This window comes from Tachyglossus aculeatus, chromosome 2 (genome assembly GCF_015852505.1).
Source record: "Tachyglossus aculeatus isolate mTacAcu1 chromosome 2, mTacAcu1.pri, whole genome shotgun sequence".
NCBI classification, from domain to species: Eukaryota; Metazoa; Chordata; class Mammalia; order Monotremata; family Tachyglossidae; genus Tachyglossus; species Tachyglossus aculeatus.
In genome coordinates, this window is record NC_052067.1 from 70,951,714 (window position 1) to 70,977,286 (window position 25,573).

The 25,573-nt window shown below is 40.4% G+C and overlaps 1 protein-coding gene across 4 annotated transcripts in view; it reads right to left on the reverse strand.

Annotated features, from left to right (window-relative positions):
* STXBP5 (syntaxin binding protein 5) overlaps nucleotides 1-25,573 on the reverse strand; it is a 179,242-nt gene that overhangs the window by 127,469 nt on the left and 26,200 nt on the right. For all 4 annotated transcript variants that reach the window (XM_038742277.1, XM_038742273.1, XM_038742274.1 and 1 more), the window contains exons 3-4: nucleotides 20,338-20,419; nucleotides 18,936-19,036 (exon numbers count right to left, since the gene is read on the reverse strand). In XM_038742277.1, the coding sequence (XP_038598205.1) occupies nucleotides 18,936-19,036; nucleotides 20,338-20,419 (183 nt within the window). The remainder of the gene's footprint in view (nucleotides 1-18,935; nucleotides 19,037-20,337; nucleotides 20,420-25,573) is intronic.

Below are 25,573 nucleotides of genomic sequence, written 5' to 3' on the forward strand. Positions count from 1 at the left end.
GCTAGCTCTCTTCCTCCCTTCAAGGCCCTGCTGAGAGCTCACCTCCTCCAGGAGGCCTTCCCAGATTGAGCCCCTTCTTTCCTCTCCCCCTCGTCCCCCTCTCCATCCCCCCCGCCTTACCGCCTTCCCCTCCCCACAGCACCTGTATATATGTATATATGGTTGTACATATTTATTACTCTGTTTATTTATTTATTTATTTATTTTACTTGTACATTTCTATCCTACTTATTTTATTTTGTTGGTATGTTTGGTTCTGTTCTCTGTCTCCCCCTTTTAGACTGTGAGCCCACTATCGGGTAGGGACTGTCTCTATGTGATGCCAATTTGTACTTCCCAAGCGCTTAGTACAGTGCTCTGCACATAGTAAGCGCTCAATAAATACGATTGATTGATTGATTGATTGATACTACTCATGACATCATCGACAATCAACCTACCCAGCTGGGTTTTAAGAGTTGTCACCTCCTTTCAAAATCTATCCCTTCCACCTGTGTTTCTGAGCCAACTGCTTCACACCTTATTAAAATACTTGAGTCCCTCCCTGATAGCTATCTTTAATGATCAATCTCAAATGGCTTCTTCCAACATGCCCTTGTATCTCCTAAACCAAAAACCAAGCACATAAACCCACACCCACCCAAGCACTTTGATACACCCCATCCTCACAACACTTATACTCTGTTGCTTTCCTTACATGGAGTTTATTTTAATGTTCTCCCCCACTATATTGTAAGCTTCTTGACACAGGGGATTGTATCTTTCAATTCTATTGTTCCTCCCAGGTGTTTAGTACAATGCTCTGCACATAGTAAGCACTTAATTATATCACTGATTGATTAAGTCCTCCTTGTCCAATCCATTCCCATCACCAATGGTGTAAAGCATGGTTGCACAGCAGACTCAGTTCTGTTCAATTTATTAATAATAATAATTATAATTGTGGTATTAAGTGCTGGGTGAATTCAAGGTAATTGGGTTGGACACAGTCCCTGTCCCATGTGGGGCTCATGGTCTCAATCCCCATTTTAAAGATGAGGTAACTGAGGCACAGAAAAGGGAAGTGACTTGCCCAAAGGCACACAGAAGACAAGTGGCAGAGCAGGGATTAGAACCCATGACCTTCTGACTCCCAGACACGAGCTCTCTCTCTAGCTGGCTCTGTTATGGGACCCAACAGGAGACTCAGATAAAAAACAGTAAAACACATTCCATCTTCATCAGGAACCTGTTTTAACTCAACAGAATTCAAGCATCATCAAAGTCAGGAATGACTTACTAAATACAGATGTCTGTACCCTAGAGACACAAACTCTAGAAAACCTAAAATGATTTAAACCACTACACCAAATCAGTCAGGCTTCGTGAATTGATGATTAGTCTCTAGAAAACTGGTAATGCATACGCTTGCATTACCTGCACTGATTATGCTATATGCTTAATCAAAAATTTATATTGGCTACAGAGAGCTAACCACTTTCACATTTAATTCTGTAGCTTAGCAATGAAATGCGGGGAAATTCAAAAATTGAATCAAGATGACCAGCACAGCCTTTGTTGGACTATCAAGCAGAGTGTCTCAGCAGAGTGCAAGTGGGCTCCAGAACAAACAAAGTCTGTGGAGTTATAGTGTTCCAATCTCCCCTGCGGCTGTGAGAACTTGACTTTTTGAACAGTCCCTTCAATATTACTTATGGGCTTGAGAGGCTACAAAGCAATGTATTTTCTGTCATTTTCCTACCATACAGACGATGTTAAGTAACCTAGCTACCCTGGTTGAGACATGTGAAGAGAATGAATAACAATTGGATAGCCAAAATACTGGTAGTATTGGGAAATGGAAAGCAAGGAGGATAGATGAAATGATTCAAGTATACAGTAAAACAGCCTCAAGGGTATCTCAGCTGACAGCTAGGAGTCAAGTACCACAGACACACCTGCCGGGCCTATGTTAATCAAGAAAGGAGCAGCTCTTTGTGACCAGAAACTTCATAAAGATCATGAGCCAAGAAGGCGAAAGTGAAAATAGTGTTAGGTGCCAGGTCAAGAAAACCAAAACGACAACACTAAAATGGACAAGGTGTGCTTCAGACTGCAGGCCTTTTCAACCTCACATGCATCTATATGGAAATTTCACTGTATCTCCAAGTTCAAGTGTGGAGATATGTGTGTATCAGCCCTGATTTTTGAGTCATAAATTGATGGGCAACAGGATATATTGAGACTATCCAATTGTGTAATACATACTAATGGAAACACAATTGGTGTATTCTCCCCGTTTTGCATATGATATGAATTTCCAATCCTGAAATGGTGGAGAAATGCCAAGAAAATATTTTGAATTCACCACTCGAACTTCTCTTTTATAGCAGTTGCCAAGCAATCTAAATGTTTTGTGAACTAATTATTTTGGATACCATTCCAGCTATCTCAATTACATTATTTTATACATTGGTTCATGTCCTAGTTGTCTTATAGTATTAGCTGCTACAGAATTTGATGAGTTCAAGAATATAAAAGAATATGACGTTCCATGGCTCGATACAAGAGATTCTGTCCCAGGCTTGCAACCAAACTTTGGCAGGCTGCATTTCTAGAGTCCTGCTGGGGGACAGAACGGGTGATGTATGACAACCAGGTTGGACACAGTCACTGTCCCACATGGGGCTCAGAGTCTAAGAAGGAGGGAGAACAGGTATTCCATTCCCATTTTTCAGATGAGGAAACAGATACAGAAATGTTGAATGGCTTGCCCAAGGTCATACAGCAGGCAAGTGGCAGAGCCAGAATTAGAACCCAGGTGTCTTACCTCCTAGGACCGAGTTCTTTCCACTAAGCCATGATGCTTCTCTGGGCCCTTCTCTCCCAAACAAGGGTGGCCTACTTTATCCATCTACTGCCTTCCTTCCACCTGATCCCCGGGACCCAGCCTTTTGGGAGAGTCACTGCCTCAATCAATCGTATTTATTGAGCACTTACTGTGTGCAGAGCACTGTACTAAGCGCTTGGGAAGTACAAGTTGGCAACATATAGAGACAGTCCCTACCCAACAGTGAGCTCACAGTCTAGAATGGGGAGACAGAGAACAAAGCCAAACATATTAACAAAATAAAATAAATAGAATAGATATGTACAAGTAAAATAGAGTAATAAATATGTACAAACATATATACATATATACAGGTGCTGTGGGGAAGGGAAGGAGGTAAGACGGGGGGATGGACGAGGGGGAGAGGAAGGAGGGGGCTCAGTCTGGGATTAATGTGGTAGCAGTTTAGATGGAGAGGAAAGGAAGGATCTGCTGACAACCTTCCTCATTCTTAGATAGTTAACACCTTTAGGGCTAAGGAATGTGTCTGTCAGTCTTCTGTATACTTATTTCCCAGTGCTTTGCACATAATAAATGATTGTATTACTACTGGCCAATATGGAGAGGGGAAAATGGAGCTTAGATAGAATAAAGCATAATTGCAGCAGATCTTTTAAAACTTATGAAAAAAGTACACATTCATAAGTTGATTCATTCATGGTCTGGCAGACTCAATGAGTAGAAGGCTCTCAACCTCCTGGGTAAAACAGAAATATGGAAAATGTAGTTCAGTGCTTCATCCCTTTCCTTCCTATGGCAGCTCTACTTGCATTTCTTCAGTCCCTACCTTCTTCTGTCCCTTCTTCAACTCTCCTATCCTTCCCAGCAGTATCTCAAAGGTAGATCTCCTCCCTTCTCTCAAAATCCACTCCCTCTACCAGAGCATCTGACCCCATCCCCTGGCACCTATCAAAACATTTGTCCCCTTCCTTCTTCCCTCCCTGACCACCACCTTCAACCGTTTGCTCTCCAATAGTTTCTTCCCCATTGCTTTTAAACATGCTCATTCATTCATTCATTTGCATTTATTGAGCGCTTACTGTGTTCAGAGCACTGTACTAAGCGCTTGGGAAGTACAAGTTGGCAACATATAGAGACGGTCCCTACCCAACAGCAGGCTCACAGTCTAGAAGTGGGAGACAGACAACAAAACAAGAGATATTAACAAAATAAAATAAATAGAATAAATATGCACAAATAAAATAAATAATAGAGTAATAAATATGTACAAACATATATACATACATACAGGTGCTGTGGGGAGGGGAAGGAGGTAAGGCGGGGGGGATAGGGAGGGGCAGAGGAAGGAGGGGGGACATGCTCATGTCTCCCCTACCCTAAAAACACCCACCCCTGACCTCTAGGTTCCTTACAGTTATCACCTCATCTCCCTTCTACCACTCCTTTCCAAACTCCTTGAGTGAGTTGTCTATACCCTCTGTCTCAAGTTCTCTCCTTGACCCCCACCAATCTAGTTTCTGTCCCATTCACTCCACAGAAACTGCCCTCTCAAATGTCATCAATTATCTCCTTCTTGCCAAATACAATGGCTTCTACTCTATCCTAATCCTCCTCAACCTCTCAGCCACCTTCAACACTGTTGATCATTCCCTACTCCTGGAAACATTATCCAACTTCGGCTTCGCTGACACTGTCCTCTCCTGGTTCCCCTCCTACTTTCTGGCTGCTCATTCTCAGTCTCTTTCACGGGCTCCTCCTCTGCCTTCTACTGTGGGTTTCCTTCAGGATTCAGTTCTGGGTACCCTTCTCTTCTCCAGCCATATCCACTCCTTGGAGAACTCATTCATTCCCACAGCTTCAACAACCACCTCAACGCGGATGATTCCCAAATCTACATCTCCAGCCCTGCTCTCACTTCCTTCTCTGCAGTCTTGTATTTCTTCCTGCCTTCAGATCCCTGCCTGGATATCATGCCAATACCTCAAAGTTAACATGTCCAAAACAGAACTCCTTCACTTCCGATCCAAACCCTGTCACTCCCATCACTAAAGAAAGCACCATCATCCTTCTGGTCTCACAAGTCCATAACCTTGATGTTATCCTTGACTCTTCTCTCTTTTCATCCCACATATTCAATCTATCACTAAATCCTGTTGGTTCAACCTTCTCAACGTCACTAAAATCTGACTTTTGCTCTCCATTCAAATGGCTAACACGCTGATCCAAGCACTTATTCCATCTCAACTGGACTGCTGTATCAGCTTCCTGGCTGATCTCCATGACTCTTGTCTCTCCCCATCTTAGTCCATACTTCACTCTGCTGCCCAGATCAGTTTTGTACAAGAACACCCAATCCATGTTTAACCACCCTTCAACAATCTCCAGTGGTTGCCCATCTACCTCCGCACTAACAGAAAGTTTTTACCATCAGCTTAAAAGCACTCAATCCTGGGTGGGGGACTGTGGGCGGGGGGGGAGTGTGTGTGTGTGTGAGAGAGTGTGTGTGTGTGTGTGTGTGTGTGTGTGTGTGTGTGTGTGTGTGTGTGAGAGAGAGAGAGAGAGAGAGAGAGACAGAGAGAGAGCGAGAGCGAGAGAGAAAACACACAAACTCTTTTTGGTCTCAAGGTGCTTAGAGAATTATTGCTTACTCTGTACATTAGTGCTCTTCACCAAAATTTAACATAATATCATGAAATAAACTAAGCACAGAGTACTGGGCTCAATAACAAAAAAGAAATAAGCTTAAACAAAGGGAATTTTAGAGTTACTTATTATGGAAGGCAAATAGATTACACAAAATAAAAACCCACACAAAACCCACCAAACTAAATAACATCCATCAGCAAGGACTATTAAATTACTTCACTGTAATGAGACAAAACTACAAGTCCGTAATTTTCAATCACATAGACAAAAGATAATAAGGCCAGCTTTATTAAGAATAAAAAACTCCATGCAGCTAAATGCCAAATTCCGTTGGATTTAAGACCCAGGGTTTAGGAAAAGGTTTCACATACAAGCGAAGCTATAAAATCCAAAGACTATTTTCAAGGCACTTTATATCACTGACAGGTTGGACGTTTTCAAAGTCCCCTATTTGCTAGCACCCTACTTCCTCTCAGAAAGCCCTGGAGGACTCTCAAAAAAATGTAGTCCTGAAGAAAACAAGGTACTAATCCTGCACACAGAAAATGCTTCCAGGAATAACTTTCTATTTTTCAACCTATACAAAATTTGTTAAAAGGCATAATTTCTGCCTCCACTGAGTTTAAAGTAGCAAAAGTATATAAGACCAAAAACTCCTTTTCAATAAGGAAGATAAAAAATAAATTTTTCCCCTAGTCCTTGGTCCATGTGGGGAGGAAAAAAAAATTTGCATAAATTCCCAATGAATTTCAACTAAAAAGAATAAATCTACCCAAATATTCTTGAGGACACACTGATATTTTTTATGCTCTTGAGTAATCTTTTCCTTAAGACACACCAATGTAATTCATTTCCCCATGCTCATGGGTGAGCAATTATTCAGGAAGACATATAACTATGCAGAAAGTCTGAGAAGTTATCACCTAGCATTCTTCTATTTCATTCCTGTTCTACCAAACCCAAATTTATCTGAAATTCTGTTTCAATAGTAGCAGTGGCCCTGTTTTGTGCATTAATTCAAATTTTGCACATAGTTAACAAAGAAACGAGCTTGTTTTACAAAAGATATGTGATTTGGTCAAAGGTTAACAGGACTAATGATAAAGGTTGATGAAGTCCCAACAGCTATATATTTCAGAGTTGAACAAATTAACTATAAATAAGTCATATCCTGACAAGTGATAATAATAATAATAATGGTATTTGTTAAGTGCTAACTATGTGCAAAGCACTGTTCTAAGCACTGGGGGGATACAAGGTGATGAGGCTGTCCCACATGGGGCTCACAATCTTAATCCCCAATTTATAGATGAGGTAACTAAAGCACAGAGAAGTTAAGTGACCTGCCCAAAGTCACACAGCCAGTAAGTGGCGGAGCCAGGATTAGAACTCAGGACTTCTGACTCCCAAGCCCATGCTCTTTCCACTGAGACAGGCTGCTTCACTGGACCCTATATATAGAAGATGGACATTTTCAGAAGCACATTCATTTGCCCAGGCCTACAACTACTGCATGTTTGGCTTCAATGAGACATGCTGACATTGTCTGGGCTTAGGACAATTTACATAGGCCAAAGGTATATAGATCAAGCTGACTTTAAAAATAGGTCTAGGGACTGGAAACAGGAACAAAAAAAAAAGTTTTGAGAGAAGAGAAAGATGACTTTATTTTCTTCTATCCCACATCTAGCTTTCAGGCTTTCACATTCACTTTCCTCTCTCTCCCGACGTCAATCCTTGTTCCTACTTTTCCTCACTCTTTCCAGCTACCTTTGGAGCTAAGCAAAGCTTCCCTCCAGACCTTCTCAAACCTTGTCCAGTAATCTCTTTATCCCTGAGGTAGAACATCTTCTTCAGAATGAAGGATTATATAGGGATTGGTACGATGGAGGATGTTAGAGGGGTTGGCTTCCACTTCACTTAAAATAGTGTCCAAATAGAAGGAAAAAAAGAGCACAGACAGGTGTATAATATCAATTCAGTAGGGGTTGCTTTTCTAATGGTATTTATTGAGTGTTTACTGTGTGCACAGCACTATACTAAGCACCTGCCAGAGTACAAAAGAACATGTATAAAGGAACAGTGTATCCTACTGGAAAAAGTGTGGGCTTGGGGTGGTCAGCAGACGGGGGTTTTAATCCTGGTTCTACCACTTGCCTGCTATGTGACCTTATGCAAGTCACTTCACTTCTCTATGCCCCAATTTCCTCATCTACGAAATGGAGATTCAATACCTGTTTTCTCTCCTACTTTGACTGTGAGCCTCAGGGGGGAGAGGGACTGTGCCCAACATAATAATAATAATAATAATAATTATAATAATAATAATAGCATTTGTTAAGCACTTACTATGTACAAAGCACTGTTCTAAGTGCTGGGGAGGTTACAAGTGGATCAGGTTGTCCCACGGGGGCCTCACAGTCTTAATCCCCATTTTACAGATGAGGTAACTGAGGCACAGAGAAGTAAATGACTTGCCCAAAGTCACACAGCTGACAATTGACGGAGCTGGGATTTGGACCCATGACCTCTGACTCCAAAGCCCAGGCTATTTCCCCTGAGCCATGCTACTTCTAATTAACTTGTACCTACCCCAGTTCTTAGAGCAGTGTTTCACACACTAGTCACTGTACCTCAATCTCATCTACCTCACCATTAACAATTTGCCCACATCCTCCCTCTGACCTATAACTCCCCTTCCATACCTTTAGACCACCAATCCCCCACCTTCAAAGTCTTATTAAAATCACATTGCCTCCAAGAGGCCTTTGCCAATTAAGCTCTCCTTCCCCTACTCCCTCTACCTTCTGTACCCTTTAAGCACTTGATATTCACCCCACTTTCCTGATTTATGTAAATGCCTGCAGTATATTTAATGTCTTCTCTCCCTCTAGGCTGTAAGTTCCTTGTGGGCAAAGACTGTGTCTACCAACCCTGTGGTATTGTACTCTTCCAAGTCGTTAGTAAAATGCTCTGCACATACTATTGTATTTATTAAGCACATATTATGTGCAGGGCATTATAGAAAATCCCTGCCTAAAAGGAGCTTACAGACTAGAGCAGAAAGGAGATATTAAATTAAATTACAGATGGTTATGTACATAAATACTGTCACGCCAGGAAAAGGGTAGTACTTAAGTAGAAGGGACCTAAATGCATATGAGATGCAGAAGGGAGTGCTGGATCAGGACTAGAGGAAGAGTTATATTGATTGTACATGGGAAGCCTATGATATTTTCAGTTGGGCATAACTTGTTGATACACTACAAATCTATAGGAAGAAAGCCTGGAGAAGTTTCATATAAGCAGTGGCAATTGGTAGCTGAAAGGAAAACATTCACCATATTGGATATGATGTCAAAACCTTTCCGGAATTCTAAGACTTTTGAAAGTCTTATGGGCAGGGAATGTTTCCATTAATTCTTTTGTACTGTACTCTTCCAAATACTCAATACAACACTCTGCACATTTTGTCTTTGTCTTATGCTGTCGACTGCACAGAGTAAGAGAGGCACATAGAAGCAGCGTGGCTTAGTGGACAGAGAACGGGCTTCGGAGTCAGAGGTTATGAGTTCTAATTCCGACTCCGCCACTTGTCAGCTGTGTCTTTGGGCAAGTCACTTAACTTCTCTGGACCTCAATTATCTCATCTTTAAAATGGGGATTAATACTGTGAGCCCCACGTGGGACAACCTGATTACTTTGTATCCACCCCAATGCTTAGAACAGTGCTTGGCACATAGTAAGTGCTTGGCACTTACGCTTAACAAATATCATCATCAAGAGCTAAATAAATGCGATTTATTGATTAATACTAAAATCTAATTGAAAAACTCCACGTTTTCCTCTTCTCAGTAGATTTTTTTTGGTATATAATCAAATGCAAATACATTTACGTCCTTTTTTCAGAAACCAAAACACAGCTATGGAGAAAACCTTGGTGAATCTTCTTGCAGTAAAGTAAGGCCTTACTCAATTATTCAAAGGGATGTTACAATTTAAAGCTTTTAGTGAAAGTGGTTGATTTAATGAACTGCAAAATATTTGAAATCAGTACAGTCATAATTAAAAACACTATTTCAATATAAATATGTCTGATGGCTATCAGTAAAATCAAAGATGTGAGGTAACTACTTCTGATGCTTTCATTTATTAGCATTTCTGCTTAAGGCTGGCTATATATTTATAATGTCCTAAGTGCTGTACCAAAAATAAAGAAAACAATGCCCCTCCCTTTTTGGAGATTACATTGTCATTGCCATTGCAAAAAGGGAATATTCTCCGTATGATATTGCCACAGTGGAAAAACTAGGAAATAATATTCTTCACAACCTATTAGCACAATTTAAAATACTTCATAGTCTAATAAGACCGAAATATGGCCAACACTTGCATCATGAAGAAAGCTCTACAGAGCAATTTAGGTCTGTTTTGTTCATTATACGTTTGGCCAGATGAATGCCTGAATGCTTAAGAATTCAAGTCACGCCATATGTTAGGGAAAGAAATAAATTCTATTGTCACTTTTATGTGGGGGGAACATCTTTAGTGGATTTAAGTAACAGTCAACTGAATTTAATTTGGGGTAACTATGTATCAGTTTATCATTTCCATCTTATCCCTCCCCTACTGAAATGTGACCTAATTACTTATACCAAAACAGTGATTTTTGCTAATGGCTTATTTAACTTCGTCCTTCAATCAAAAGGCTAATATTTTCTTAGTCTTTTTAAAGATCAGCAATAAGTGTAATCCAAACTCATAAAAATACAATTACAAGTTAGACAGCCTAAAGTAAAATGCATTAGATTGATATGATTGTTGAAGATCATATCCAGGTTATTTTTTTCCAGTAAGTAGCAGAAAGGTGATTCTTATTTGTCCTTAATGTGAAATAAAATGGGATTTCTTGAAAGTATAGCGAGGCAACCAAGAACGCAACAAGATATGACTCTCTTGTACATGTTTCTATGAATCTCTGCTTGTACCACTTCCTCCAAATAGCTTCTCCAGCACCACTTAGTTTTTATCAAAATTCCAGCAAACCTTTCTCTCTCATCCTCCAAATCACAAATGCCTGTACTTGATTCTCCCCCACCTTCTCTTTCTGCCCCTTTGCTTCCATGTCCCCTGGTTTGGACTACTGTTCATTAGGCTTCTCTTTCACTAGTGGCCAGTTAGAAGCAGCTAGGCTTTCTCTAGTTATGGAAAATTGGTCAGCAAATATTAGGCTGTAATAAGTTCTCAACAAATCACTTGGACTGGACCCCTATTCTGTTACTTATTCCTGTCCTCACCGGATTACTTCAAAATAGCCATGGTTTGTATAGCTGTAGACCTGGAGACAGTGGAAGAGACCTACTGAGTAGGGTCAACAGAAGCAGCATCATCATCAATCGTATTTATTGAGCACTTACTGTGTGCAGAGCACTGTACTAAGCGCTTGGCATAGTGGACAGAGCATGGGCCTGGGATTCAAAAGGTCATGGGTTCTAATACCAGCTCTGCCACTTTTCTGCTGTGTGACTTTGAGCAAGTCACTTCACTTCTCTGTGCCTCAGTTACCTCATCTGTAATGGGAGTTGAGCCTGTGAGCCCCACATGGGACAAGTACTGTGTCCAACCTGATGTGCTTGTATCCACCCCAGTGATTAGAACAGTGCCTGGTATGTATTAAGCGCTTAATACCACAATTATTACATTTAAGTTCTTCATAGGTTCTAGCCTCTTGGGTCTATAATACACTATGCTTTCTGAATTATCTTTTTTAAAAACTTTTGGCACATCACTCTCCAAAATTTTTTTACTGTGCCTCCTTCCCCTTCACGCATTGTTCCCCAGTTTATCATCTTCAGGCCAGGGAGTCAGAGGACCTGTATTCTAATCAAGGTCAGCTACATGACCTAGGACAAGTCACAAACTTCTCTGTGACAGTTTCCTCATCTGCAAAATGGGGATTCAATACTTGTTTTCCCTCCTACTTAGACTATGAGCCTGATGAGGGACAAGGGCTTTTTCAAAACTGACTAATTTCTCAGTGTGGCACAAAGTAAGCGCTTAGAAACACCACCATTATAATTATTACATTTATTTCTACTACAAATGCTGGAAGTACCACTATGATTGTTCTAAAGATAGTGACTGCATTTGTTAAGCACTTACTATGTGCAAAGCACTGTTCTAAATGCTAACAGTGGAGATTTATCAATGTTGCTTTTAGATTATACTAAATGTTGTTATATATTATGCAACCTGCATGCTATCCTGAGTCACCTGAGGTTTGGCATTCATTGTCAAAGAGCAAAAAATAGGAGAAATGATTACAAGTCAACACAATTTATATCCCAGAATATCCAGGGAAATTTAATCTGATAATTTCATCAAGCTGCAAGTAAAATTCAAAATTTTGATCCCTAGTATTGAAAGCTAAGTATATGACGCTTTGATTATCAAAATATGTCCCTAGAAAGGTAGACAACATTTAGACCCAGAGAACATAAAATCAATCAATCATATTTATTCAGCACTTACTGTGTGCAGAGCACTGTACTAAGCGCTTAGCACTGTACTAAGCCACCATAAAAAGCCACCATCAATTCATTTGACCAAAACACTTATATTTCCCTGGAAAAGATGTTCGAAATTAATTTTTGTGAAGTGAAAATTTAAACGAGAGAAATGCTCTGTGCATAATATAAATGCAATCATAATTAAAATGAATCCTTCCTCTGAATTTTCCTAGTATTGATGTCTGTCTACCCCCCTCTAGACTGTGAGCCCATTGTGAGCAAGACTGTCTCTCTTAATTGCTGTATTGTACTTTCCAAGCATTTAGTACAGTGCTCTGCACACAGTAAGCACTCAATAAATACGACAATGAACTGATGAAATAGTATAGGGTTTTGTTCTCAAGTACTGCAGGAAGGGCTTTGTCATTAAAAAAATGGGGAAAACTATTTACAGTCATCTATTAATCCAAATCTCTCAATTTCAAAGTAAAACAAATTTATTAAATTAGGAACTAAATGAAAGTCTGGAGAATATAAGAGCAGTGGAAGCTAAAAGAATCTTTGCAAAAAGACTAACTCCATTAGCAAAAACTCAATGGATGTTTCTATGGTGATCACCTGCCTACCCTGAGTGTAATGTATTTGGCATTTGAAGTACAGTAAATTGTGCAGAGATTGTGCTCTTAAAAGACCTGGTGTTGACAAAAATTTTCCTTATAATTTTCATGCTTTGACTGATGGCACAGATGTGTAGGTCTGTTTCTACAGCCAATGCTTTTTTAAATTATTATTTCTATTATTATAGTATTTGTTAAGCAGCATGGCCTAGTAAAAAGAGCACGAACCTAGGAGTCTGAAGATGTGGGTTCTAATCCTAGCTCCACCACTTTATGCTGTGTGACCTTGGACAAGTCACTTAATTTCTCTGTGCCTAAATTCCCTCATCTGCAAAATGGAGATTTAATACCAATTCTCCCTCCGACTTAGGCTGTGAGTCCCATGTGGGACCTGATTATATTTCATCTACCCTGGTGCTTAGTACATGGCTTGGCACACAGTAAGTACTAAATGCCACAATAATAACTAGTATTATCATTATTATGTGCTAAGCACTGTTCTAAGCAATGGAGTAAATACAAATGAATCATGTTGGCCTCAGACTTTGCCACACAATGGGCTCACATGCTAGGTGAGAACAACAGATGTGCACTGTGGGAAGTACAATCCCTAATTCTACCCAAATCATATAATGAAACCACACATTACAAAGGAATCAAATTTAATTTCTTTCTACAGGGAATCAAGGTGCCAAAAAAATTCTAATTGCAGGAGCCTTTCTTTCCAACTAAGAAGGCCTGGAATTGGTTTGGGTTCAAATTTAAGTGGCATAAATCATAATCTGGACATTGCCAAGATCCTCCCTTTCCTCTCCATCCAAACCGCTACCTTGTTGGTTCAATCTCTCATCCTATTCCGAATGGGTTACTGCCCCTCCCCACCCCCGCCCCACCTCCTTCCCCTCCCCACAACACCTGTATACATGTTTGTACAGATTTATTACACTATTTATTTTACTTGTACATATTTACTGTTCTATTTATTTTGTCAATGATGTGCCTCTAGCTTTACTTCTATTTATTCTGATGACTTGACACCTGACAACATGATTTGTTTTGTTGTCTTTCTCCCCCTTCTAGACTGTGAGCCTGTTGTTGGGTAGGGACTGTTTCCATATGTTGCCAACTTGTCCTTCCCAAGCGCTTAGTACAGTGCTCTGCACGCAGTAAGCGCTCAATAAATACGATTGAATGAATGAATGAATACTGCATCGGCCTCCTTTCTAATCTCTCATCCTCCTGTCTCTCCCCGCTTCAGTCTATTCTTCACTCTGCTGCCCAGATTATCTTTCTACAGAAAACGCTCTGGGCATAACACTCCCCAACCCAAAAATCTCCAGTGGTTGCCTATCAACCTTCGAATCAAGCAAAAACTCCTATCGGCTTCAAAGCTCTCCACCACCTTCTCTCCTTCTACAGCCCAGCTCGCACACTCCGCTCCTCTGCCACTGCTAACCTCCTCACTGTGCCTCATTCTCTCCTGTCCCACCGTCAACCCCTGGCCCACGTCCTACCCCTGGCCTGAAATGCCGTTCCTCCACATATCCGCCAAACTAGCTCTCTTCCTCCCTTCAAAGCCCTACTGAGAGCTCACCTCCTCCAGGAGGCATTCCCAGTCTGAGCTGCTCCTCTTACCCTCCCCACCGCCCCCACTCCATCCCCCCTACCCTCTTACTCTTCCCACAGCACTGTATTACATATTTATTACTCTATTTTATTAATGATGTGTATACAGCTATAATTCTATTTATTCTGAAGGTATTGACACCTATCTACTTGCTTTGTTTTGTTGTCTCCCTCCCCCTTCTAGACTGTGAGCCCGCTGTTGGGTAGGGACCGTCTCTATATGTTGCCAATTTGTACTTCCCAAGCGCTTAGTACAGTGCCCTGCACACAGTAAGTGCTCAATAAATATGATTGAATGAATGAAAGTTCCAGATAAACTTATTTTTTAAAGATATCTATGAAGAACCATATAAGGAAACATTACAGAAAGTATTCAGGGTAAGCAGTAATAAAATGATGAGAACTCTAACTAAAAGTAAGAACCATTCTGTTTCCAGGCAAAGATTTGCATTTACTGATGAGATTATATTAATAGTGCCTGGCTTGGATTGTCATCTTCGAGTACAGGGACAACAATTTCTCCTTCCTAATGCCTCAGTAACACATAAAGATGAGCTCGGTGCTTGTAACTTGGAAAGAACTGACACTGAATGAAAATATTCCATAAGCTCCCTCTAGACTGTAAACTGGTTGGGGGCAGGGATGTGTCTACCAACTCTAAGTGCTTAGTATAGTGCTCTGCAGCCAGTAAGCACTCATTAAATATAATTATATTTAATGATTGATGGCACTGTTTGATGGTAAGATTGCCTAACTTATTTGCCAGCTAGCCAAAGGGACCAACATTTGTTTTTGTCACAGTTCAAATATATTTAATGAGCACTTAATGTGTACAGGGCACTGTACTGAATGCTTGGAAGAATGCAATATATTGTCACAATTCAGCACATCATGGCTTAAAGTGATGGGCTTGTGCATCCTGGGTCAAGGATGTGTGTCTTATTTAGCCCTTTATGCAAATATATCATGTAAGTATTATTGACCCTTTCTACTCAGCTAGGCTCACTCACTCCCCTTTCCCTTCGCCGCTCTCGTACCACTAACCCACAGCCCTGGATCACTGCCACTGTCCGCCTCCTTCGCTCTTATGCTCGAGCTGCCGAACGCTGCTGGCGAAAGTCTAAACACCATGTCAACCTCGTTCACTTCAAGTTTATCCTTTCCTGCCTTAACTCAGCCCTCTCCTCTGCAAGACAAAACTATGTCTCCTCCCTTATTGACGCCCATGCCCATCACCCCCGTCAGCTCTTCCGTACATTCAACTCCCTTCTCAGGCCCCCGGTTCCTCCCCCTCCTCCTTCCCTCACCCGCAACTATCTGGCCTCCTACTTCATTAACGAAATTAAATCCATCAGGTCAGACCTGCCCGAAGTCACTCCCCACCTTTCTCCAACACCCGGCTCTCAACACTCTCTGCTACTCTCCCATCCTTCGCAGCAGTATCCTCAGAGGAGCTCTCCTCCCTCCTCTCAAGTGCTACTCCGGCCACCTGTGCTTCTGACCCCATTCCCTCTCATCTCATGAAATCTCTTGCTCCATCCCTTCTCCCCTCCTTAACTTCCATCTTCAACTGCTCACTCTCCACTGGTTCCTTCCCCTCTGCCTTCCAACATGCCCATGTCTCCCATCCTAAAAAAACCCTCTCTTGATCCCACCTCGCCTTCTAGTTATCGCCCCATATCCCTCCTACCATTTCCTTCCAAACTCCTTGTCTACACGCGCTGCCTCGAATTCCTCAACACCAACTCTCTCCTCGACCCACTCCAGTCTGGCTTCCGTCCCCTACATTCCACAGAAACTGCCCTCTCAAAGGTCTCCGATGACCTCCTGCTTGCCAAATCCAACGGCTCATACTCTATCCTAATCCTCCTCGACCTCTCAGCTGCCTTCGACACTGTGGACCACCCCCTTCTCCTCAACACGCTATCCAACCTTGGCTTCACAGACTCCGTCCTCTCCTGGTTCTCCTCCTATCTCTCCGGACGTTCCTTCTCAGTCTCTTTTGCAGGCTCCTCCTCCCCCTCCCATCCCCTTACTGTGGGGGTTCCCCAAGGTTCAGTTCTTGGTCCCCTTCTGTTCTCGATCTACACTCACTCCCTTGGTGACCTCATTCGCTCCCACGGCTTCAACTATCATCTCTATGCTGATGACACCCAAATCTACATCTCTGGCCCTGCTCTCTCCCCCTCCCTCCAGGCTCGCATCTCCTCCTGCCTTCAGGACATCTCCATCTGGATGTCTGCCCACCACCTAAAACTCAACATGTCCAAGACTGAACTCGTTGTCTTCCCTCCCAAACCCTGTCCTCTCCCTGACTTTCCGATCACTATTGACGGCATTACCATCCTTCCCATCTCACAAGCCCACAACCTTGCTATCATCCTCGACTCCGCTCTCTCATTCATCCCTCACATCCAAGCCGTCATCAAAACCTGCCGGTCTCAGCTGCGCAAGATTGCCAAGATCCGCCCTTTCCTCTCCATCCAAACCGCTACCCTGCTCGTTCAAGCTCTCATCCTATCCCGACTGGACTATTGCATCAGCCTTCTCTCTGATCTCCCATCCTCGTGTCCCTCCCCACTTCAGTCCATACTTCATGCTGCTGCCCAGATTGCCTTTGTCCAGAAACACTCTGGGCATGTTACTCCCCTCCTCAAAAATCTCCAGTGGCTGCCAATCAATCTGCACATCAGGCAGAAACTCCTCACCCTCGGCTTCAAGGCTTTCCATCACCTCACCCCCTCCTACCTCACCTCCCTTCTCTCCTACAGCCCAGCCCGCACCCTCCGCTCCTCTGCCGCTAATCTCCTCACCATGCCTCGTTCTCGCCTGTCCTGCCGTCGACCCCCAGCCCACATCATCCCCTGGCCTGGAATGCCCTCCCTCTGCCCATCCGCCAAGCTAGCTCTCTTCGTCCCTTCAAGATCCACTGAGAGCTCACCTCCTCCAGGAGGCCTTCCCAGACTGAGCCCCCTTTCCTCTCCCGCTCATCACCCTCTCCATCCCCCCATTTTACCTCCTTCCCTTCCCCACAGCAACTGTATATATGTATATATGTTTGTACATATTTATTCTCTATTTATTTATTTTACTTGTACATATCTATTCCATTTATTTTATTTTGTTAATATGTTTGGTTTTGTTCTCTGTCTCCCCCTTCTAGACTGCGAGCCCACTGTTGGATAGGGACTGTCTCTATATGTTGCCAACTTGTACTTCCCAAGCGCTTAGTACAGTGCTCTGCACACAGTAAGCGCTCAATAAATACGATTGATTGATTGACTGATTGACCGAATAACACTTAAGTACATATCTGTAGTTTATTTGTATTGATGTCTACCTCCCCTCCTCTAGACTGTAGGATCATTATGAGCAGGGAATGTGTCTGTTCACTGCTGTACTATACTCTCCGAAGCACTTAGTACAGTGCTCTTCACACAGTAAGCAGTCAAATACAACTGAATGAATAACATAACACATTTTCAAAGCCCTTTTACATCTTCTAAGCTTAAATGTCATCGTCTTCTTTGTAAATGATTCCTGTTGATAGTTGCATAAAAGCTAACCTTGACTAGGAAACTGAAATCCTGTGTCTAAATGATTTGCCAGTTCTCTTAAATGTCTGAGAGCAGGGATACAGAACCCAATGTTCTTTATTCCCAAGCTCAAGCTTTTTAACACACTCTACTGTTTTCTTCCAAGAAAGGTTAAGTGATTAGATAACTCCTAGAGTACACTGTCAATATTTTCAAAATAACAGTGGCAATCATAGGACTAATGTGGAAATGGTACCAAAATATTCTAGTATGCAATCATTTACTGAATGCAAGAAGAGTGAAAGGACAGCTGAAGACTTCTATCTACAGGTTTTAAAAAAACTTACTGAATTTCAGTCTAAACCCATTAGTCATATTAAAATAGAAGACTGTGTCAGACCTGCTACCTTGTATCCACCCCAGCACTTACAGTGCCAATTACCAAAAATAAATCTGTAGAATTTATTGTTCGCGTGTTTTGTACAAAGCACCCTGCTACATACTTGGGAGAGTACAACAGATGTACAATCAAGCAGGGGAGACAGATACAAATAATTTACAGGTAGGAGGAAGGAGTAGAAAATACATTCATAATACTTTGGGGTGTTGTAAGTATTAAAGTGTTTAGGCGGCATGGATGAGCTAATGTGGTAGTAGAGAATATATAAACTGGGAAAATTAGAAATGTAATTGGGGACGGTATCCTGGGGAGGTGTGATTTCAGAAGTGCTTTGAATATGGGAAGAGCTGTAGTCTGTCATTTAAGAATAAGTTAGCTTAAAAAAAACAGTAGTGTGAGGTGGGGTGTAATGGGAAAAGCGGGTGGATACGGCAGAAGAAGAAAGAACTGATTAAAACAGTAATATGGCAGGGAATGCTAAACATTTACAAAAATCAACTAGTGCCATTTATCCAAAATTACAATTTGCTTTGAGAAGTCTAGCCAACTTCACACATTCATGAACAGTTTACCTCAGTGGTTTAGTCAATAACACAGGGTGAAAATATATATCTTACCTTCCCCTTCCATTTCCCCTTCTCTTTAATCACATACAATAGTTGGCCAAATATTGGTCTTCAAAAAAATTTATTTTCTGACTTTGTACCAATACAGTTTCATGAACAACCATCTAGGGCATTCCTAAAATCACCTAAACAAAGCAAACTTTACCTTTCTCTGGTAAACTTGAGAGAATGCAGAATGGCAGGTCTCTTCTGACGCAAATTCCATAGATGTAAGGTGTCATCAGCCAAGGCACTCACAAGAGCTCCCTTCAAAAGAAAAATAGACAAAACCAGCTATTTTTCCAGACAAGTAAAATATGAGCACCAACTTTTTATTCAATGAGCTGTTCCTTCCTTATTTTTAATTCATGTTCTTAATTCAATCTTTCCCATCAACTTTTGCCTAGACTAACTTATTCAACCCTAAGCAAGACACACTCACTGTTTATGTGTTCAATATCTGACTTCAGAGATGAAAGCTGAGATCAAGGCCTATGTTTTGAATTGAACAAGACAGACTACCTCTCCCCACCTGCCTGGGCATGAAGGCTAGTTAAATGTCTTCTCAACTCAACTCAGGCACTATTTTTCAAGCACTATTTCCCAAGTCCCCAATCTACGGGGATCTGGCTAATCATATAAAGAACATAAAGACACACCTCTTGCAGGAGAAAGGGGATTTAGAATGTAAATTTCTGAACTGTACCTCTGCCCCCACATTTAGCAATGAATGCCCCTAGTTATGTTACACAAAACTCCTCAGTTCTTAAAACTTCTACCTCTGGAAATTACCCCTTATGGTTTGACATCTAGAAACCGGTTCAGCCAGAGGTACAAGGCATTCTGACCCTGATTCCATTCAAAAACTAAATCTAACTTTTGCATCAGATGATGCTCCTTTCTTAAACTTAGAATATGGCATACTTGAACACAGAGTATTGGTCATATTTTTTATTTTCTTTGGTTTAAAGAAAGCATGCTTATTAAAAACATTACAATTATGCTGTTTTCCTCTATGAATGAATTATGCTTATGTATTCTACCTACTATTTTTATCCTTGAACAAAAAAAAAAAAAGGGGGTTAAAGAAAAAGCTTTGTATCCACCATACCTGAGGAATGGGCAGAGCATGTTAATCAGATAAACTAAAAGTCAGAGCTATCTAACAGAGCGCAGTGCATAACAACATCCCAGGCAGGAGGTTTTCTACCAAATAGATTAGGAGAGAGCCAGTCCGCTTAAGCCACAGGTAATTGATGAGCTACAGCAGTTTACTAATTAAATTAGCCAAGTGTTTATGCAAGTCCCCAGAAGAGGTGCCTACCATAGATAGGTCTAGAAATTCGGCTTGCAACTCCTTCTCCCCAACAGGTAACTGACCAAATTAGCTGATATACAGCAGCACACAAATGCCAGATTTTATGGTTTTTGAGCTAATAAAATGCTGGATAGCCAAGCTCTTACTGTAAGAGCTAAAGTATTAATGCAATATAGAAAAGCGGAAAGAAAATAAGATGTGTCCCTGATTTCTGTCAATTAGCTGGGAAAGATTAAAGTTACTTACTAACCTCATTTATCAGGAACTGGAGCTGGATTACTGCGGCACCACTGTCATGTTGGCAATAACATTCTACTCCTGGACGACCAAAACTGCATTAATCCTGTTAAGGAGCTGTTGTTGTGAAAATGACAGATGACATGCAAAGCAGGATAGATATTCTACTTATCTTATGTGGGCATATTATGTTAAATTAGCTCTATTTGGAGCCAAGAGTATTACAAATTAAACTAATTAGTACGATTGTTTCTGTTAATAGTCAAAATTACTACAAATCACAAGTCCTTCAAAAATCATTAAAAACTTGTCTTCTTGTATTACATGAGGGTAAAGTAGTATGCCTTTTAACTTATTTTTCCCTAGCTCAAATATATTTTCACTTTACAGTAATCACTTGCTATAATAATAGCACATTTCTTGGCAAAAACTCAACTGTAAACGAACCAACAGTGTTTATGCATTCCCATAATTTAGGTAGTTAAAAGAAAAGCAATAGAAGTTTAAATAAAAAACTATTCTGGAACAGTTAAAAACAGTAGATGATGACTGAAGTTTTTCAAATGTATAGTAGAAAATTGTGCTACTGCAAATTTAATTAACATTAATTAAAGTTCTGCCCTATTTTTGAGTTACACCATATGCACTGTAGTACGTCTATAATGACTTCTTATACATTTTTCTTAATTTGCTTACATAGTGCGCAATTTGCATACTCAACTATCCACTCTTTGGGACTGTTTATATCTAGGCCTTTCTTATTAATATTAGCAGAAGTTGTCTGTACTACTGATATCTATCCAATATTCCTGCTCACTCCTTGAATACGCTACATGCACCTCATGTATCCTGTTGCTCTTCATCAACTCTCTCAACTTCCTAAATCCATATTTCACCTTCATCCATCCCAAGGACTGCTCTTGTTTGAAGCTCACAATCCTTCTAGCTAAAACAAAGTTGTTGTCTTTATTCAATAATTATAGCTTGTTAAGAACAAACTTAAACTCATGGGAGGAATTGGGGGAAGCTGCCATTAGGACGGTATTCTAAGATGAAGAATATGGAAACTCTGGCACTGCTAAGCTTCCTGAAGGTAGGGATGATGGCTTTTGCTTCTGGTATACATATTCAATAAATACCACTGATTGATAACACCTCCCTTTAGAAGAAAACTTTCTTGGTAAGGCATAAAAAAAGTAAATAAAAGAAGTATCTCTCTCACTTTGAGCACAATCATTTTTCCCAGAACTCATATTTTCACTGTGTTTTGGGCTGAATGTTACAGAATAGTAGGGAACATTGTTTCAACAATGTTTGGTGAGAACAAAATGAGATGGAAGAAAAAGCAGGGTATACAAGGACGGCAAGGTATGATTTTTGTAACCTGCTTTTCCTTGATATTTTTCAATAATGTTATCCTCACATTACTGGGGAAGTGACCACACACAAAATGACAGTTTTGTTCTTGAAAATATCTACATCGTGAAAAAATAGCATTGTAGAAAAGTTGGTTCACGAACAATTGAAACAATATTTACAAGTGCAGCAGCTGTTGCCCAGCTTCTGGTGAAATTCAAGTTGCATGGAAAACAACAACAACAACAACAAAAAACCCCTAAGGCTTGTTTCAAACTGTCCGCTCTTTGAAGATTGCATTGTGCTTTTCTGACACTTTATAAGGAACTAACCATAGCTGTTTAAAGTTTACTTCCACTGTATGTTTACTGAAGACAGCGAACTTTAAGCCACTACAGTAAGTTCCCTACATGACACCAAACAACTAGTCAACCTTGAAAAGTTGCTGTGAGATCAAATTATGGCACATTCACAGCTATGTTAAGGCATGTTTACTTTATTACTCCATTAGGTTCTACTCAAATTGTATATTAGATCACACAGCAAGAATGGATGCACAGGAGGTTATGTTTATGAACTCCTTGTTATGCAAAAGTCACACTATGAGTTAGGGGAACAGGATTTGAAGATATAGCCATGACTTGATATTTCAAGATTTTTATGTCCACCACTTGAACGACCACTAACAGAATGCTGCACACCCTTGTCATTCTATTCTATTTCATTGTATTAAATACTGTCCAGTTGCAAAAACAAACACCAAGTACTGAACAGTAAAGGTGGGAGGCTTTGCAGCGTCATATCTTGTTGCATGCTATGAATATTCACACTACAATTTCTTCCTATACCAATTTACTTCCTCCAACTTTTGGACTGTGTTTTACTGGAACAGATTTGTGTTGAGGAGACTACTCCTTAACTGTTCTATTACACTGTATCCAGATCACGTAATAAACACACATACTATAGCAGAGCTGACTGTACAAAACAGGGTGTATTATGTATTTAGTAAAATCAGACAGGTGACTTAATATTTACTATAAGGGCCAAGGCCAAAAACTACCTTAAGTAAGCAAATAGCACAAAGAAATAAAGTAGTAAAAACGCATAAGGTATGCATTACAAAATATTAAAGAAATTGTTTTTCAAAAGAGTTCATAATGTTAAAAGTTTGACGGTTATCTGCAATACATTAATGAGGAATGAGCATTCAGAAATATACTGGACTGGAATTTAAGAGTTTTACATTCTAATTTTGGCTCTATTTAATTGACAACCACTTTCTATACATTTCTACATGTGTATAAAAGTGATGCTTGAAAAGGAGTTAGATTCTAAAATAAATTCTATAAGAATTTTATGGATTCTTCTTTTTGGAAGCATTTAAGAATCAGACAAACCAATTTCAAAAATTAATACAGGGTTGATGCTGATGTCAGAATAACTGCTAAAGCTCCAAATTCAGAAACACCTGGGAGAGAGCTTATCTTGTACTCTGTTCTGATAGTGGAGAAAGGCCTGCAATGACAAAAACTCAATTAGGAATCCCTTTTTAGCAGAGAACCTCTTAAATATACAACTCTTCAAGCTTAAAAAGCAGAAGATGTCTTCCTTCTCACCAGTCTTTGTATTTATTCAACTTTTTCTCCCTTGGTGGATTCAGGCTAGATTCTGCCCCTCCACTCTGAAAAACATAGACCTGGAATCATGCAGATACAGTGGATTGGAAATTGACCTTGCTTTCTCTTCAGGATTGGTTTGTCCAGTTCCTTGCTGAGGACTTATTCTCCAAGCCAAACTGTGTTTCCCTTCCCAGTGCTAATCTAATTCAGATAATTTAATATTATTACTTGTATGCATTTTCAAGTTTATCACTAACTGCCTATGTCTTTGAATAGTCTTCAGTTGGGTTAAAGTATTCCATAATACTATAGGTATATACAATAATGTGTAATGTACACATATATGCATACACACACACACACACAATTCAATGACGATCTGCTACTGATGAAATATTACCCCTGTGTGCATGTATGTATATACTTGGAATAATAAAGTACCTAATTATCCCTAAGTAATTGGTTTCAGTGTCTAATAAACAGAGTTCTTCATTTAGTGGGTATCAATACAACTGTTTAATTTAAATGGGTACATTCAGAATTAAGAAGTTTCCAAAAAAGGCAAGATTAAAACCCCATTTTCAAGTCCTTTAACATCCCATGGTCCACTTTTGTAGAGAGTGGGAAAAGCAAATATATGATTTTTTTTCTCACCCTAATGTTTCTTTTAAATCAAGTGTTCCTATCTAAAGCACTTTGAACCTTAGGCACAATGCCCCCAAGGAACCCACCCATACCACTAAATACCTGCATGTTAAATCCCATCAGTCACTACACCAGACCTGTTCAGTGGCAAGCACACACAACTGTTGAGAGTGATTGATGATAACTTCTAAACCTGGGAGTTAATAGCTCTAAAAGTCTGTCTGATGGTTTAGTTAACTAGCCAATCTATTTTCACAAGGCAAACAGGGAAAGACTCAGAAGAACTTGAGGCTCTTAGGTTCACTTAATAATGATAACAATGATGGTATTTGTTAAGCACTCACAATGAGTCAAGCACTATTCTATGCACTGGGGTAGATACAAGCTAATCAGGTTGGACCCAGTCCCTATCCCACATAGGGCTCACAGTCTTAATCCCCATTTTACAGATGGGGTAACTGAGGCACAGAGGAGTGAAGTAACTTGCCCAAGGCCTCACAGCAGACAAGTGGCGAATCCAGAATTAGAACCCAGGTCCTTTGGACTCCCAAGCCCATGCTCTATCCACTAGACCATGCTGACTCTCATGGACTGGATTAGTAATCTTCTAGAAAAGTATGGGCAGGGTAATGTACAAACCACACAATACTGAAATACTATTAAATGCAGAGACATGTGTTGTCCCTAAAAGTACATGGAGGTATCTTTGAGATAACGTGCAGTTTGCATGCTGGACATGTGGACCAAAAGATATGTTTGACAAAGAGCAAATTTCTACAGTAGAAAAAAGGAACTAAGGTATCAGAATCAACCCTTGAAACAGGCTATCTTATCTATAAATCTAGACTATCGCCCCAAAGAGCCTTTGAAATTGGAGAGAGCACAATGGAGAATTCACCCCACCCTCATCCCCACAGCACTTACATACATATCCATAATTTATTTTAATGTCCATCTCCCCATCTAGGCTATAAACTCTTTGTGGGCAGGGAAGGTGTCTACCAAACTCTGTATATTGTACTCTCCCAAATGCTTAGTTCAGTACTCTGCACAGAGTAAGTGCTCAATAAATACAATGGATTGATTGATTGGCCACCTTGCTTGAAAGAAAGAAATGATAGGGGATCTCCATTACCTAGGTTCCATAAACAGCCTTAAACTCCAAACTCAACCAGTTTCCTGTGAATCAGCTAGGCAAAACTGTACTGCATAGCTTAAAATCAAGGTGAATTACCTGGCAACTACACTCAAAATGTGAAAATAGACAACACAAACTCTGTAAATGTAGGTACCAGACACTACCTGTAAATTACAATGAACCTCACAAGGAACAAGGCCTCTGTTTGATCTATTGTCTTGTATCTCTCCCAGCACTTAGTACATAGGTCAGCACTAATAGAATACATAAATAATAAAGTAGAGCCAGGTAGCTAGAAGCATTAAAGTGCCAGCCTGATAATGATCAGTAAAACCTTACATGAAACACTGACTGAAAACAAGTCAAAGAGCAATTACTACCAGCTGTGAAAATCTATACAACAGTTAATGGACAGACCGAAAAAACTAATTACTGTAGTTTGGTCGAAAATAAAAATCGGGTTACATCGAGGCAGTGAGAATAGGGCC